Source organism: Pongo pygmaeus, chromosome 6 (assembly GCF_028885625.2).
Source record: "Pongo pygmaeus isolate AG05252 chromosome 6, NHGRI_mPonPyg2-v2.0_pri, whole genome shotgun sequence".
In the NCBI taxonomy this organism is placed as follows: Eukaryota; Metazoa; Chordata; class Mammalia; order Primates; family Hominidae; genus Pongo; species Pongo pygmaeus.
In genome coordinates this window covers 126,943,849-126,958,005 of record NC_072379.2, presented here as the reverse complement: position 1 = coordinate 126,958,005, position 14,157 = coordinate 126,943,849, and the positions used below count along the sequence as shown (strand labels likewise).

At 41.6% G+C, this 14,157-nt stretch overlaps 1 protein-coding gene across 2 annotated transcripts in view; it reads right to left on the bottom strand.

Moving 5' to 3' along the window:
• SND1 (staphylococcal nuclease and tudor domain containing 1) overlaps positions 1–14,157 on the bottom strand; it is a 434,013-nt gene that overhangs the window by 181,709 nt on the left and 238,147 nt on the right. For both annotated transcript variants that reach the window (XM_054497017.2, XM_063668433.1), the window contains exon 14: positions 1,695–1,767. In XM_054497017.2, the coding sequence (XP_054352992.1) occupies positions 1,695–1,767 (73 nt within the window). The remainder of the gene's footprint in view (positions 1–1,694; positions 1,768–14,157) is intronic.

Below are 14,157 nucleotides of genomic sequence, written 5' to 3'. Positions count from 1 at the left end.
AACCTTTTTCTCCTGCTGATGAACCGCAGAAATTTGCCCTTTTATTGCTATAACAGCTTTACCGAAAGACAAATATTAAGGAAAGCATTGTTAAGAATGCCACACACATACATAAAAATATTAATAATATATATGCAAAGAATAACTCAGCTGGGTAAGCTACACAGAAAATAGGCCAAGTAACATCGCACTGGGTGAGTCACACCTGTTAAAAATGAACATTAGCAGACACACCATAGTTATCTGTGGCTCAAAGGCCATTAGCTACAGGTTTCTGGGCTTCTCAGGATTCTAAGCCACAAAAAGTGCATCCTTCACCCACTTAACAGAGGCCCCAACCTCTAGACTGAAGTCCAGTTAATGTGTTGTAGGTAACATTGTTTAACCTATAATCTGCAGTGACTGGTTATAGAGAAAGAAAAGCTCAACAGAGTCCCATTGTTTAAGATGAGCAGGGAACCACAATACCTAGGCAAGGGGGAGCCTGCCAGACACATTTGTAGCAAGCAATCACCAGGAGCAACAGAAAAAGCCTCCGCCAGGCCTGGGCACACCACATAACAGGAAGATAATACACTCTGATTAATCTCTCCTGCAGCCTAGGCTGAGCTCTAGCACTTTTGTTTATACTAGTATTTTCTTCTCAGGGCCCAAGGCAAATTCCCTGAGTGCCTAAGCTAAGATTTACCAGCTCTTCCTCCTTCCATCTACCCTGGGCTTCATCTCCCCTGGGCATCTTCCCTATGCATGGCACAGACCTGATCCTCTCCTTAACCATTAGTGACTGTGGTGTTGAAATGGATGGTATGTGTCTCGGCAATAGAGAGTGCCTTTCCTGGCCACCTGATCAAAATCAGCACTGACACCACTCACTATCCCCTTGGCCAGTTTTACTTCTCTTCACAGTAGTTTTCGCTATCTGACATTGCAACTGCCTCCCTTTCCGACTTGAATGTAGGGACTTCAACAGTTTTCTTCATTGTTATATTCTCAGAGCTTAGAGCAATTCCTGGCATACAGCAGGCACTCAATAAATACTTGTTGACTAAATGAATAAACTAGCTCAACTATCAAACGGATCTATTCAGCCAAAGAGACCCTAAACATTCAAAGGTAAAGTCCTTACAGCTAAAGAATCATCTGGACACAGCCTATTGGGAGCTCTAAAATATTGGTGCCATTGATTCTTCTTTATTATCTATATGTATTATCTCAAAGGATGTTCATACATTTCTCCATTCTGTCCCACTTACAGGCAAGCAGAGGAACAAGAGGTCATGAGGAAATCATGATGCATTCATATACTTCTCCTGAAACCTATACTTGACCTTTTGCCACTAAGACTTCCCACTCACAGCAAGAACTGGACAGCGGTTTTAAAAAGAGGCAATTTTATTTTAATACAACTGAGAAGAACTACCTTCCAAACTCAAAATACAGTAATTAAAAATGAAAAAGCAACATAGAGATAGTTCAGGTAAAGAAAAAGAATGAAGTTAATTCTGCTTTTCCAGATTATAAAACAGGCTCCCTATAGATACCTAAGTAGATGCCCCAGGGGGGAAAAAAAGTCACAGTCCGTGCCTGAAAAGGAGCGAGCTAGAGAAAACACATAAGCTGAAGTCCTTCAGCAAATATGCAGACACGCTCTTGAGCCTCTGAGCCACACAGCTTGATTCAGGGACTCGACTCACCCCAGATATATCTGCAACACGGTGGATAGGCACTTCCTTCTTGCTATGCAATCCTTTGCCATTCTTAATAGCTCTGTTAAGGAAGAAGAGAAAAACCGATTAAAATAAGAATCACAATGGGAAGGGGTAGGAGGGTGCAAAAATGAAGAGAGAAGCGAGGGTTGTTAAAGTGGGGATGTATGGCTACACAAGTCACACTGTACACTGCTGAGCAGCCAGTCTGTGCAAGAGGATTTGGTGGAGGGGGGATTATAAAGCTGCTCTTCTCTTAAGCCCTGTTACCAGCACTTGGCTGCCAGTTTCCACTAACAGTGTGCTTAGTAATCAGAGGGCTGCCTTACTTGTTTTCAAATTAAAGGCGTTGTTCCAGGCACAAAAGAAGAATCAGTTAGAGGAGCACAGGCCTAAGAAACAGAAGTAATAACGTTTATTTCCGTGTTTAATCACGTGAAACATTTTAAATGCAAAATATGTGGCTAGTGTTCCAATTCTAACGGAAATAAGTTCCTCCCAGGTAAAAAGATAAGTTGCCCTGAATGGAGCAATACTGTAGAGAAAAGTCATTTAACAGTAGGAAAAAAAATTAGCAAATGCTACATAACTGACATTAAGTCTCATTTTCAATCAGTCTCAGCTATAATAAGAGGGGATTTAACAGGGAACTCTGGGACTCTGCCAGCCTCAGCCATGGGTTGGTTTGCTTTAATCACCCAATCCTCTGAGTGGTAGCTCTGGGGACAGAAGCCTACGCCTCACTAGGTACGATCACTGGTATAACAATGAAGGACCACAGAATAAAAGCTGACTGGTGAATTACTTGGTCGTACACTGTTGGATAAGGCCTTCTTGTGTACTGCCAGCCTGCAGACATCAGCAGGTAAGAGTTCTGAGCTTAGAGATAGAGAACTAGAGATTAGGGGATGTTCCCACAAATCTTGTCTATGGGTAAAAATATTTCCCTTTACAATTTCCTCTAGTGATTTATCATTCAGGGATCCTAGTAGTGGTCAGCAACCAAGGCGATTCTCAAGCTTTGCCCCTCACCCCTTGGGATTTGCAAGCTACCAGTAAAAGACTAGAGGTTGGTGGCTAGAAGCCAACTAACAATCCAACTCTTCCACCTCCCCAAAGCCCTGCTTACATCTTGCGTGTCCTATTTCTATAACCTCCTCTGCCGCCAACAGGCTCTCCTTATTTTGCTACTGCAAATTGGAAGGAGCAGCCTTAAGATTGAAGCTTCTGTGATACCAGACAAGCTCCTTCCCACCCTGACCGTACCTCACCTCCTTCAAGGCAAGGCCTGCAAAGCGTTCTGCAGGTCCTATGGGGCACTAAATGCCTACAGCCTTATCCTTTAACAACAAGGACAACCAAAATAAATAGATCTGTTCTGTAAACAGACAGGTTCAAGTTAGAGCATTGCTGAAATTGTGGCCTTTTCTGGGGCTGGAGAACATCTCATATACTATGAGAAAAAAAGAACAGGGCCTGAGCAGTAAGTTAGAAAGCAAAGATCCTCGAGGCAAAAGCAGTGAGGTGGGAAACTATAATTCTGCTTTCTTTCTGTGACCACAAAGTAGCTCTGTGCTATAAGCAGAAATCTAGGACTTAACCAAAACTAAATATGCTACCAAAGAGGAAAAAACTAACATCAGAAACTGGAAGACGTGGATAATAGTGTACATATGACATTTAAAATAACAGCAAAACGATTCTTTAAAATTGTCTTAATATTATTCATGCTGTACCCTGCTTCTAAAAAGCATATTATCGGATACTTATTTGTGTTCTGGTATAAATTTTGGGAAAACATTCAAAGATAATTTTTTCACACTTAAAATATTACCGTTAAACTCTCGATCAATTTCTGGCACATTCAAGAGGCAGCAAGAAAGCGGCACTGTACCAGCATATATAAACTGAGAAGTAGTCCTTATTTTGTTAATTCTTCATAAAAGAGAAGCAAAATTCAAAGTTAACAATAGGTAGTTAACCACTAAATTCAAATATGCCCACCTAGGAAGCACTCTAGCCTCTTAGTAGCACACTAGACCCAGGCTGCAAAGTGGGAGGGATCTGTGAGAAAAGAGCAGAATAACCTGCGACAGCACAGGTCTCCTTCCCTGTGCAGAGGCTTCTTCGCTTCTGGTTCCCACACTGCTGCAGGAATGATGCTGAGTGAGCCACTTCCAGAAAACCTCCCTCTGCTTGTCACAAGTCTGACGCCACAGCAAGAGATTCTCCATGAAAGAGTATCTGGGGGAAGTAGGAATTCAGGAATGAATCTCACAGAGGAGAGGAGCAAATGCTAAGAGGGGAGGCCTGCCACCGCTATCTGCAAAGGGAGAGAGTATTATCTTTATTCCAGGCTATGAGGATACATGACATGGAGACCCAGGCTCTGCTGAAAACAAGGTGTACTGCCTTGCTACCACTTTTCAGTGGGGTTCTCCTCTGCATCTCACATAACCCAGTTTCTCTGGGATAGATTTGTGGAGCTCTGTCTTTGAGACGTGGGAAGGTAGGCAGACCGCAGGCTGGCTTCCGCCGTATCTGCTCCACAGAGCAAACACTAACTCCCGCTCCCCATACTGCCTTTCCCTGTGGGCCTCAGCCACAGCTCTGCATTCCTTTTCATTAGGCAAGGAATGAAACTCCTGACTTCTAAACTTCTCCTGCTGTGTCTGCTTAATAGCTGCTTCCTCACAAAGGCAGGCTAGTGTGCAGGCCAGCCAGGAGAAAGGAAGCAGTGGGGCAGAACATAGCCTACTCCTCTCAGCAGCTTTCTTCTCCAAGATGCAGCAGTACAAAGACAGCAAAGACTACCAGTGTCAATAACTGACAAACATCATCACCAGTCAGGGAAAGAAAGTATATATCCACACACATGCCAAGGAGTGGCAGGGCCAACTGAAAGATGAAAACACAGCTTTCTAGGTTGTTTCTAGGAGCCACAGGGCTGTATGGTACTACAGTGTGGGAAGATGAACTCTATTCAGACCACTGGAAAACTCTGCTTTCTTTAAACAGCAAAGCTTGAAATTCTCACATATTAGCTGCTGCTTTTCCTCTAGAAGAAAAAACCTACAACTTTGCAAAGGCAGACAACATTTTTGCAGGGAGATCATCTCCATGGCCTCAGCACAAGATTAGAATCTGCACACATTTCATGCCAAGGAAGAGTCTGCTCTTAGGTTTGCAGTCCCTAGTTCATCCAGAAAATCTCAAGACCAAAGCTCTCCAAGCTGGATGTCTGAGCACCGCAGTCACAGTCCCTCCCGTGCCAACAAACAGGCCTCCATCTTACTGCCAATTCAGCAACAGTAGATTGTTATTCTGAACAAATATTTTTGTGAGCTTACAAAGAAACTCAAAGGATTTATGGCTAGATCCAACCTTATCACAATCATAAAATAGTTATCACATCAGGAATTCTTAACCTGGGGACATAGTGCGCGTCAGCTCAGATGCTAGAAATATCTCTGATCCACCCTGAAGTATCTGTGAATTTTCTGAGGGAGCAGGAGCTTTCAACAGAGTTTTACAAAAAGAACTACTTTCATACATGAAAGAGATCTAAAGAAAATAAAATGACAGAAAGCAGAAATGGCATGTAATAGGTGGCAGGGAGATGATGGGGCAAGGAGGCTACAGAGCTGAGAGAGATCAGGACCCCTGAACACGTCTCCTCATCTGTAACTTCCTTTTAACAATGCTTTCCTGGTAAGCAGGCTCCATGATGTCTCTTCACTCTGCTTTTGCTTTATCCCAACATCCAACATTCTTGTTTCATAATTGTGCTCACTTGGCCCTTTTGGAACCCTCTTGGTCTAAGCCCTCACCAATTTATTTCAAGATAACATCAGGGATATCTTAACTAAATTCATGCAATCCCTTTTGAAGCTACACACACTTTGACTGAATATTGCACACCACTCCCACATCACTTCTCAATAAAAATTGACGTCATCATTTTCCTCCCCTACTTATACCCCAAACAAAGACAACCAATCAGCTTGTGAAATCAAGTGGAAATTCTCAGACTTGGCTTTCATGGGTCTCGACCATGTGGCCCCAGTTCACATATCCACATGATTTCCACATTACTCCTAATCCAATTAGGCCCATTTTCTTCATGCCCCCTACATGCAAGTAATTAATTATGTGTGTCCCCTGGGCTTTTGCTTCCCCCTTGATTCCACTTGTCGTTCTAGGTCAACACTACAATGAAAAGAGTATCACCTATCTGTAGCCACAACCTCACTACAATCGTAAAATAGATGGGACAACAGAAATCTTTAACCTGGGGTCCTAGGTGAACTCCTTTGAAATGGTAGTATAATTTGTGTGTGTGTGTGTGTGTGTGTGTGTTGTGTGCAGGTATCACTCAGTTCAGCATGTAATTATAAACTGCAACATATGACTTTCAAATTGTTTCATGTGTTAATCTTTATTTCTGTATCTAGACTACAGGTCCCTTGAGGGTTAGTATTCTGCCCTTAATCTTTATTATAATATTTAACAGACAGCTATCTTTCCATAATTATATAAATTCAGGGCCATCTAGTTCAATTAAAGTGTGCCAAGTAAAGCTGAACAAATGCTTGGTAACTGACTGATTAATACGGAACAGTGAAAATATTTCAAATTGGAGACAGTGACAATGCCAAAGTGACTGTAGGGTAAAAAAATGAGGTTTGTTGGCTTTCCCAGATACACAGTTTCATGATCTATGCTCCAGGGCAGAAGCAGCTAAAGACTGGCCTCTGAGCAGAAACAGAAGCAGAGGAGCATCCAGAACAAAAGCATCACATCCCACATCAAGTCTACTGGAACCACAGGGGATGGGCAAGAATCTGAGTGGCAGTGAGTGGGAGCAAAGCTTGACCACAGTAAACGACAAAACAGAACCAAGTAGCAGGATTGTAAGGAACATCTACTAAATAATCAAGGAAAAATGACTCAGTATGAAGAAAAATTAATTCCAACAGAAAAGGTTGAAAAGCAGAACAAAGAGTAAAAAACCTGGTAAACTTCCGAAGCACTTCTCATTGTGTTTCAGGTCACATTGAGGAATACGGTTTTTCAGCATGAACCAAATACACATATCAGTGCAACATGGTAGCAATAAACAATTCCTTCGGCCCTTCTCCTGGTTCCCTGGCAGCTGGAGGAAGCGACAGGGTGGCACCACTCAGAAAATAAGATACAGAGCAGGGGCAGGTGCAGAATGGTAGGTGGGGGCACTAAGATTATGCAGCTGCATTTTCAATGAAATTGAGAATTACCGATGAGAAAGACAGAAAAGATTGAGAGTGCATAGACTGGAAATGAGGAAATTGAGTCCTACGGTCAAGGGGAGGTGGGCGGACTAATGAGTCAGTAGGTATTATGAGGCAGTGAAGCAAGTAACAAAGAACTCGAGGTCATCATCTCGTCTAAACTAATATAAGGAAGGAATGAAGATACATGCTATTGTGCCGGGTATGACAATGGATCTGCAGGGGCAGGTAAGTGGGAGGAAAGGGATTATGAACTCCAAGGCAGAGAACAACCAACTCAATGCTAGAGATGAGGGGAACGCAGTTGCAAACTCTACTATCCCAGATTAGGATCAAAGGATTATTAGAGCTGGGTAGTAGTGGTTATGAGCAGTCTAAAGTCTTCTTGAGAGGATAGGGCCTCAGGAAGGTAGATTACTCAAAACTGCCTCAGTGACACTGATTTTACAGTTTTTGCTGTTCTGATTACAAAGTTCATCAGAAAAAAATTTCAGAAAACAATGACTCATAATCCTATTTCAAGAAAAAAACACTGTTTAAGTACCACTTTTAACCATCATATATGAATGTATGGTTCAAAATTTTAATCAATCCCCTGTTGCTAGATATTTATGTGAATAGTTCTATTACTATAGATAATGCCATGAGGAATAACTTCTACAGCACCTTGCCAATTACTTCCTTAGGATAAGAAACTGCTGTCATAGGGTAAGAAATTGGCATTTGCTTTCCATCTCCCTTTACCAAGGCAAACCAAACAGAACATGCCTTCTCTTGTGGACTCTATTGGTGGAAAACCCATCAATCTGGGTGCTCCTTTCCCTATGAATCCCAACTACCCACATATATTCTCCATTTTTGTAACTATATTTGTAATTATTTACTTGTTCACTGAAATCACCACTAGATCCTGTGTTTGTGTTTTTAACCCCCAAAATACCTGATAAAATATTTGTTACATAACACAAACACATCAGTTACAGAAAACTTTAATGAGTCTTTTGACTGAGTGAAAAGCAACAATTCTGTGACAATGTTCAGTTTGGAAAACGGTTTTCCAATGTGAGCTACATTTATTCTGACTTACTGGAAAAAATTCATTGCCATACCCCAGAGATTTGGCTCTCTGACCTTGATGCAAAAGCAAGAGCAATGGGAAGTAATTCTTCTCAACTTCTGGGCCCAAAGTTGAAGGGTGCTGGCGGGAGGCAGAGTCAGAAGTAGCTTAGGATAAAACAGAAATGCACAAGGAAGTTTACAAGAAACTTAGATGTAAAGAATCCTGCAAATGAAAGAAAGCTATGAAGCGGATTTCCCGTTCACAATCAGCTATAAAATTCTGTGCATTGATGTATCAGTGATTAATTATTTGAACTATAGTCCTCCTGAGAGATTTCTAAGGATTAGAGCAGAAGCAGGATAGGGATATGCCTAATAGAGACTCAGCTCTCCGACCCACTCAGCCACCTGACGCTGCAGATGAACCAAAGCAAGCAAGCACTGTAACACTCGAGATGATTTCACATTAAATTAGCCAAGAGCTGGTGGAGGCTATTCAGAAGGAATCTAATTAAGGAGCCATGAACTCAGAGTCTGAGGAAGGGGGAAAGAGACAGGAGTCAAGGGGAATAAAGAGCTGGGACATACTATAGAAATCCAAAGCTTGTCCATTCCATGCCTTGTTCTCTGTTACTTACAACCATGACTGTAATTCTAATTACAATGAAGATTAAATGATCAATCTTCCATGAAAGGGTATACACTTTGATTTGTTTTACAATGATCAAGAACTGATTAGGGCAGTGCTTCTCAAATTTTAGTGTGCATCAGAATCATCTAAAGAATGTGTTAGACTGCAGGGGGCAGGGTGCTGAGAATTCACATGTCTAACAAGTTTCCGAGCGACAGTGATGTGGCTGGTCTGAGAGCCACTGGTTTAGGGAAGCAAGTTATAAGAGATTCAAGAAAGTCAAGGGTCAAGTGTTATCACTTTATAGTTACAATTTATTTTGGATTGAAATGATATTCCCAGTACAAGAACCTTCCAACATATCAAATATTTTGGGTTGTGTGAAAGAAGCAAGAGCCTCTTAGCCAAGAGGAGAGTGAGACGGACGAAAATAGACAAGTGGCTCTGGACAGATAAGTGGTCATAGCTGAACCTATTTTGGGGGATGGAGGTGGGGGAAGACACAATGATGGCTAATTCATGTAGGAAGTTTAGCCTAGAACAATGTCCTCTCTGAAGGAATACAACCAGTGTAGACTAATGATTACAGAACGGAGCCAAGGAGGACTGCTTTCCAGCAGTTAATCATCCACCCATGATCTGCAGGACTACCCACAGCTTGCTAGTCAAGACAGGAGATAAAGCTAAAGGGCGCCAGCTATACCCCAGCCCCTCATGAATCATAAAGAAAAGTCTCACAGCATGAGTTATGTCAGAAGGAACTAGGGGTGGGGAGGGAAGAGAAGGATGGGATGGAGGGAGTGAACAGATCCTGTTAATATCCTGAAGGAGAAAACTATTTGGAAATGGAGACATCATACAGCTCTCCAGAAGTGGCCATTTGTGCTGCCTTAAATGCAGATTGATTACTGCTATTTGGATGTTGAGTGCATCATCTTTTCTGAAGAAAGGGAAAAGCTAAATTTCCCCACATTCAGCTGCATCGTCAAATCACTTCCCAACACCAGCTCTTTTAATGCATTTTCCTGTTATCACAACCACTTGCAAAAACTGATCTTCCCTACTCCCCAACAGCGAAACCCTCCACACTGACACATAATGACACGTGCTGAATCCAGTTAGCAACCTCATGATCGTGACACTTAACTGCAACCCCAAAATGTAGGGTGGGATGTGCATTTCCAAAGTTAAAAAAGAACGGAAGCCATTAGGACATTTAAGAGAAAGGCCAGTCTCCTCCTCTGTGCTGGCTTTCAACCTGTACTGACATGACGTAATGCAGAGGGTGAAGAGGGCAGTTGTAAGGCACCCAACTACTGCCTCCTATGATGCTTGAGCTAAAAATCCAAGAGTACCCTGGTGTTACAGGAATCTACCATTAAATTTCAAGTAAGAGCTCTGTTTTTCACAGTATTCAATAGGTTCTACTTTTATTCAAAAAGAATTTTCAATTGTTGAGGTCACTAGATTGAAAGTGAGAAATCATGGTTTATTTAAAGCCATACCATTAAACTGTTGATAAGATAAGAACAGAGGCTGGACAGAAAAGATGAATTTCAGGAAGATACTCTCATAGGACCATTTAATAGAAATGAGAGATGGAATAAAAAAGATGTAAGGCAAGCAGTGTTAAAAATAAAGAGGGAGGAAAGAGGAAGAGCTAAGAAAACAGGTAAGAAAAGAGAAGAAACAGGAAAAACAGCAATACCCAGCAGTACTAATAAAATTATTTAATGCCTGTCCCTCTGAGATTGCATGCTTTGTAAAGGGTTCAGTCTATTATCTTTTTTGTTCACCGCTATTATCGCCCATGCCTGGAACCCAGGATACACTCAAAAAAAAAAAAAAAAAGGAATAAAGAGAAGAAACGAATGCAAAGCCATCACATGCAACACAGACCAGCCTTGACCACTGTTTCTGACAGAGGAAAGATATGCTTTCTTGGAGAACTGATTAACCCATTTAATCTACACTCTGTGATAGGATATATCAGTTTTAAAATTTCAAGACACATAAATTCAATGCCAATTGTCTAAACAGACTGGTATAGAAATGAAATTTTCTTATCAAAACATTTAACAAATCACAATAGTGTCAAACCAATATACTCCTCTTCCATTTCAGAGTCCTAAAATTTATCTTTTAACTTAGCAACAGAAAATGCTGGCAAATAACTCTTCACATTCCATTCATAACCAGTATGTGAATGCTAGTAAAACTGAAGACACAGATATGAAGGACCAGTCAACAGTTTTTTTCTTTTTTTTTTTTTTTTAAGGCACACGTCACTTTTTCCATTTATTGAAATTTTATGGAAAAACTTCCTTATAAGTCAGAAAAAAGGGAGAGCTCCTCTAGCTAAGTCCAGGGTGGAAGACCAAGAGCATTTCCTTCCCAGTGGAAGCTCTTCATTCAATGGAATTGCAAAATATATTTACAAGTCACTGCTACAAACATATGGAACTTAGAAAGCCCACTGTGGCCCCCATTAACTGCGTCACCAAGAGAGATATGCAATTAATACTGAATCCCTCTTAATAATGGCCAGGGATATTGGTTTAAGAAAGAAAGAGTTATCAATATGTTTATAGCTTTTTGACTAAAGTCTGTGACAGAAATGCCAGCACAGATTTCCTACAGGTTCTAACACAGAAGCCTACAATATGAGGACACTGCCAATCTCACTAAAAAAAGCAAGAGACTGGTGCTTATGGGGTTTGGAGTTTGGAGACTGGAGATGTAGAACACAGCAAGGCTGGAGCGCTAGTTTTTTGTTTTTTAGAAAGAGGGTTTGCTGAATCAGAAAAACGAGTCCTTCAGGGGACCAGGAAGAGAAGTAGCCAAGGCGATGCTGAGATGAGGGCAGGTTCACACTTACCTCTCAGAGATGGATGACAACACCATGGTTTTCTAAATCTGCAGTGTGCCAGGCAAGAAATAGAATACACATGAAAAGATAAGAGAGAGCCTGCCCTTTTCTCTTCTCCTGAGATAACCCTAACTTCATTATGTATGACCAGAATGAATCTAAATTCATTTAAATCTGCTCAGACACTAGGTTGTTCAATACAATTGCTTTCCTACAGTCAGGCTGGAGCATCAATTTCTTTTCTGAATATATACATCCGATCTTGAAATTGCAAATCTCAGAATTAAAAGATACCTTGAATAAAGCCCCAACTTCTGAACTAACATAACTCCTGTGTTTTCCCACAAAGAGCCAGATTCTAACAATTTCTAGGAATTCTTAAAATATTACATTTTAAAATAAAGCTACTGGTAGCATCAGAAAATGTACACAGATGATATCCCCCATGTATAAAGAAAACATAGCACACAGCCACGCTTTGATCGGACTCTAAACATTACCAACTTGTATTCAGTGTCCATAACATGCTCAACAAAAGCTCCACTTGGAAGACATCTAGCATGATGACGAAATTCACATTCTGGCCTCTCCAAAATCAAAACTTGGATGTGTTACACCAAATACATAAAATAGAGCATATGAAAGATTTTTATGACACTTCAGAAAGTAGAAAGGGTCCCAGTAATGACTCACTATCTTGGAAATACCGCAGAAGGATATACGGAATATTCCCTGAAGAAGTTAAAAGCTCTGCCTAAAGTTTGGAAGACTCTACTGAGAAACACTAAAACAAAAAGAGGAACTGGAAATGCTGGAAAGTCAATATGGGAATCAAACAGGATCATGCAGAACAGAAATAATGTTTCACACTCCCTAAGGAGTCCATATGATGCTTCTAAAAAGGGAGACCAAGTTCAGGAGTGTCACAGAGAACTGTGGGTCAGCTGCACCTAAATTCCGGGTGGGGGGGGGACAAAAAACAGAGGATACACACACTGGAACTCTCAGAACTGCGGGACAACATCAAGGGCTTTTCAACGAAGCCTATGAGATAAACAAGGCCTGAGAGTATATGAGAAAATGCCAAAACCTTATCTTGCTAGGACGTAAGGTGATGAATGAGGGAGGGGGCAGCTGATGATAGACAACGGAGCTGGAAAGGAAGGCCAGAAGGCCAAAAGGCCGCCTTTTGGGAATGTGAGGTTTATTTACCCTTTAAACAAAAAAAGATGTGGCTTCCTCTACATGGGCCATGTATTTAAGACATTATGAGGGTTTCCCAGAAGCAGAGAGGCACCTGAGTAAAGGAGCGCTGAAGGGTCAGTGAACTGAACAGAGCTGCTGATGTGGTAGAGTTTGTTTCTATGCAGGCAGGTGGATATGCTTGAAAGCAACAGGCAGACTGCAAATTGGTATTCTTCTTCCCCCTCTGTCTCATCTGGTCTCCCAATGAGTGCCTACCGCATCACTCCCTGAGCGCCCATGAAATGATATGAGAAAGGCTGGCAGATCATACCCCTTTGCAGAGGAAGTAGGGGCTGCAGAGCCCTGAGAAAGCTCATCAACTTCTAGGCAGGCAGCTGTGCTGACCTAAGTCAGACAAGTTTAACGGGCTGCCCTTTCCCCAAAGCTTACAATGTTTCTCTGAAAGTACTAATGGCCAAGCAGTGCACTGGAAAGCAAAGTCAACAGAAGAGCACTCTGCACCACTGCCGATATCACCAGCAATAACCAGGGTCAAAGAAGTCTGTTGGAATCAACACCCTGGTAGGGAGGAACAGAGCAGAAAGATGCCTTGCCACCTGACCCGTCTATTACTTACCTAAAGAGTGTCAGAACGAATGACTGATATGAATGCGGCAGATGTTATGAATCTGGCTTTTGCCAAAGCATTAAATACAGTACCCTAAGAAATTTTGCTTGGGAAATTAATTCAAACTGGCTTGGTTCAGTACAGAATCGTTGAAGATTAAAAAGTGGCTGAAGAATGATAAACAAAAGACAGTTAAGTGACAGTTCAAGCAGTGAGAGACTTGGGGTCAACACCAAAGCCATTCTTGTTTAGGGATTTTATTCAGGGTCCAAAAAAGGAGTAAGCAACTCACTAATGAGATCTGCAGAGGACACGAAGCTGGGAGGTAGAGAAAATGCATTGACAGGGGCATAAAATCACAAAGCAGAGTTCACCTAGAAAACATACAGCTAATCTATCTAGGGAAAAACAACCCTAAACTCAGATAATATTCAATACCTGGCCAGATAAGGTTCAGAAGCAGCAGTGAAAGAGCTCTGACACGCTGTAACGTGAGAGAGGTGAGAAGAATCCTAAGGGAACATGGGTAATGTGTCATAGGAGAACGAGGTGCTTCAAACTAAAGGCAAATTCAAATAAGCCAGTGTCAGGACACAGGTGGTCTTGAAAAGTGGTCAACTTTGCCATTTTCAAGAAAGGGAGGTTGCAGTGAGTCATGATTGTGCCACTGCATTCCCGCCTGGACACAGAGCAAAGCCCTGTCTCAAAACAACCACAGCCACCAAAACAAAACACCAAACCATGAGGATGGGGATTCTGCAGTGAAAATCTTTTTTAATGGCTACAAAACCACCATTCCTATCTAGCAA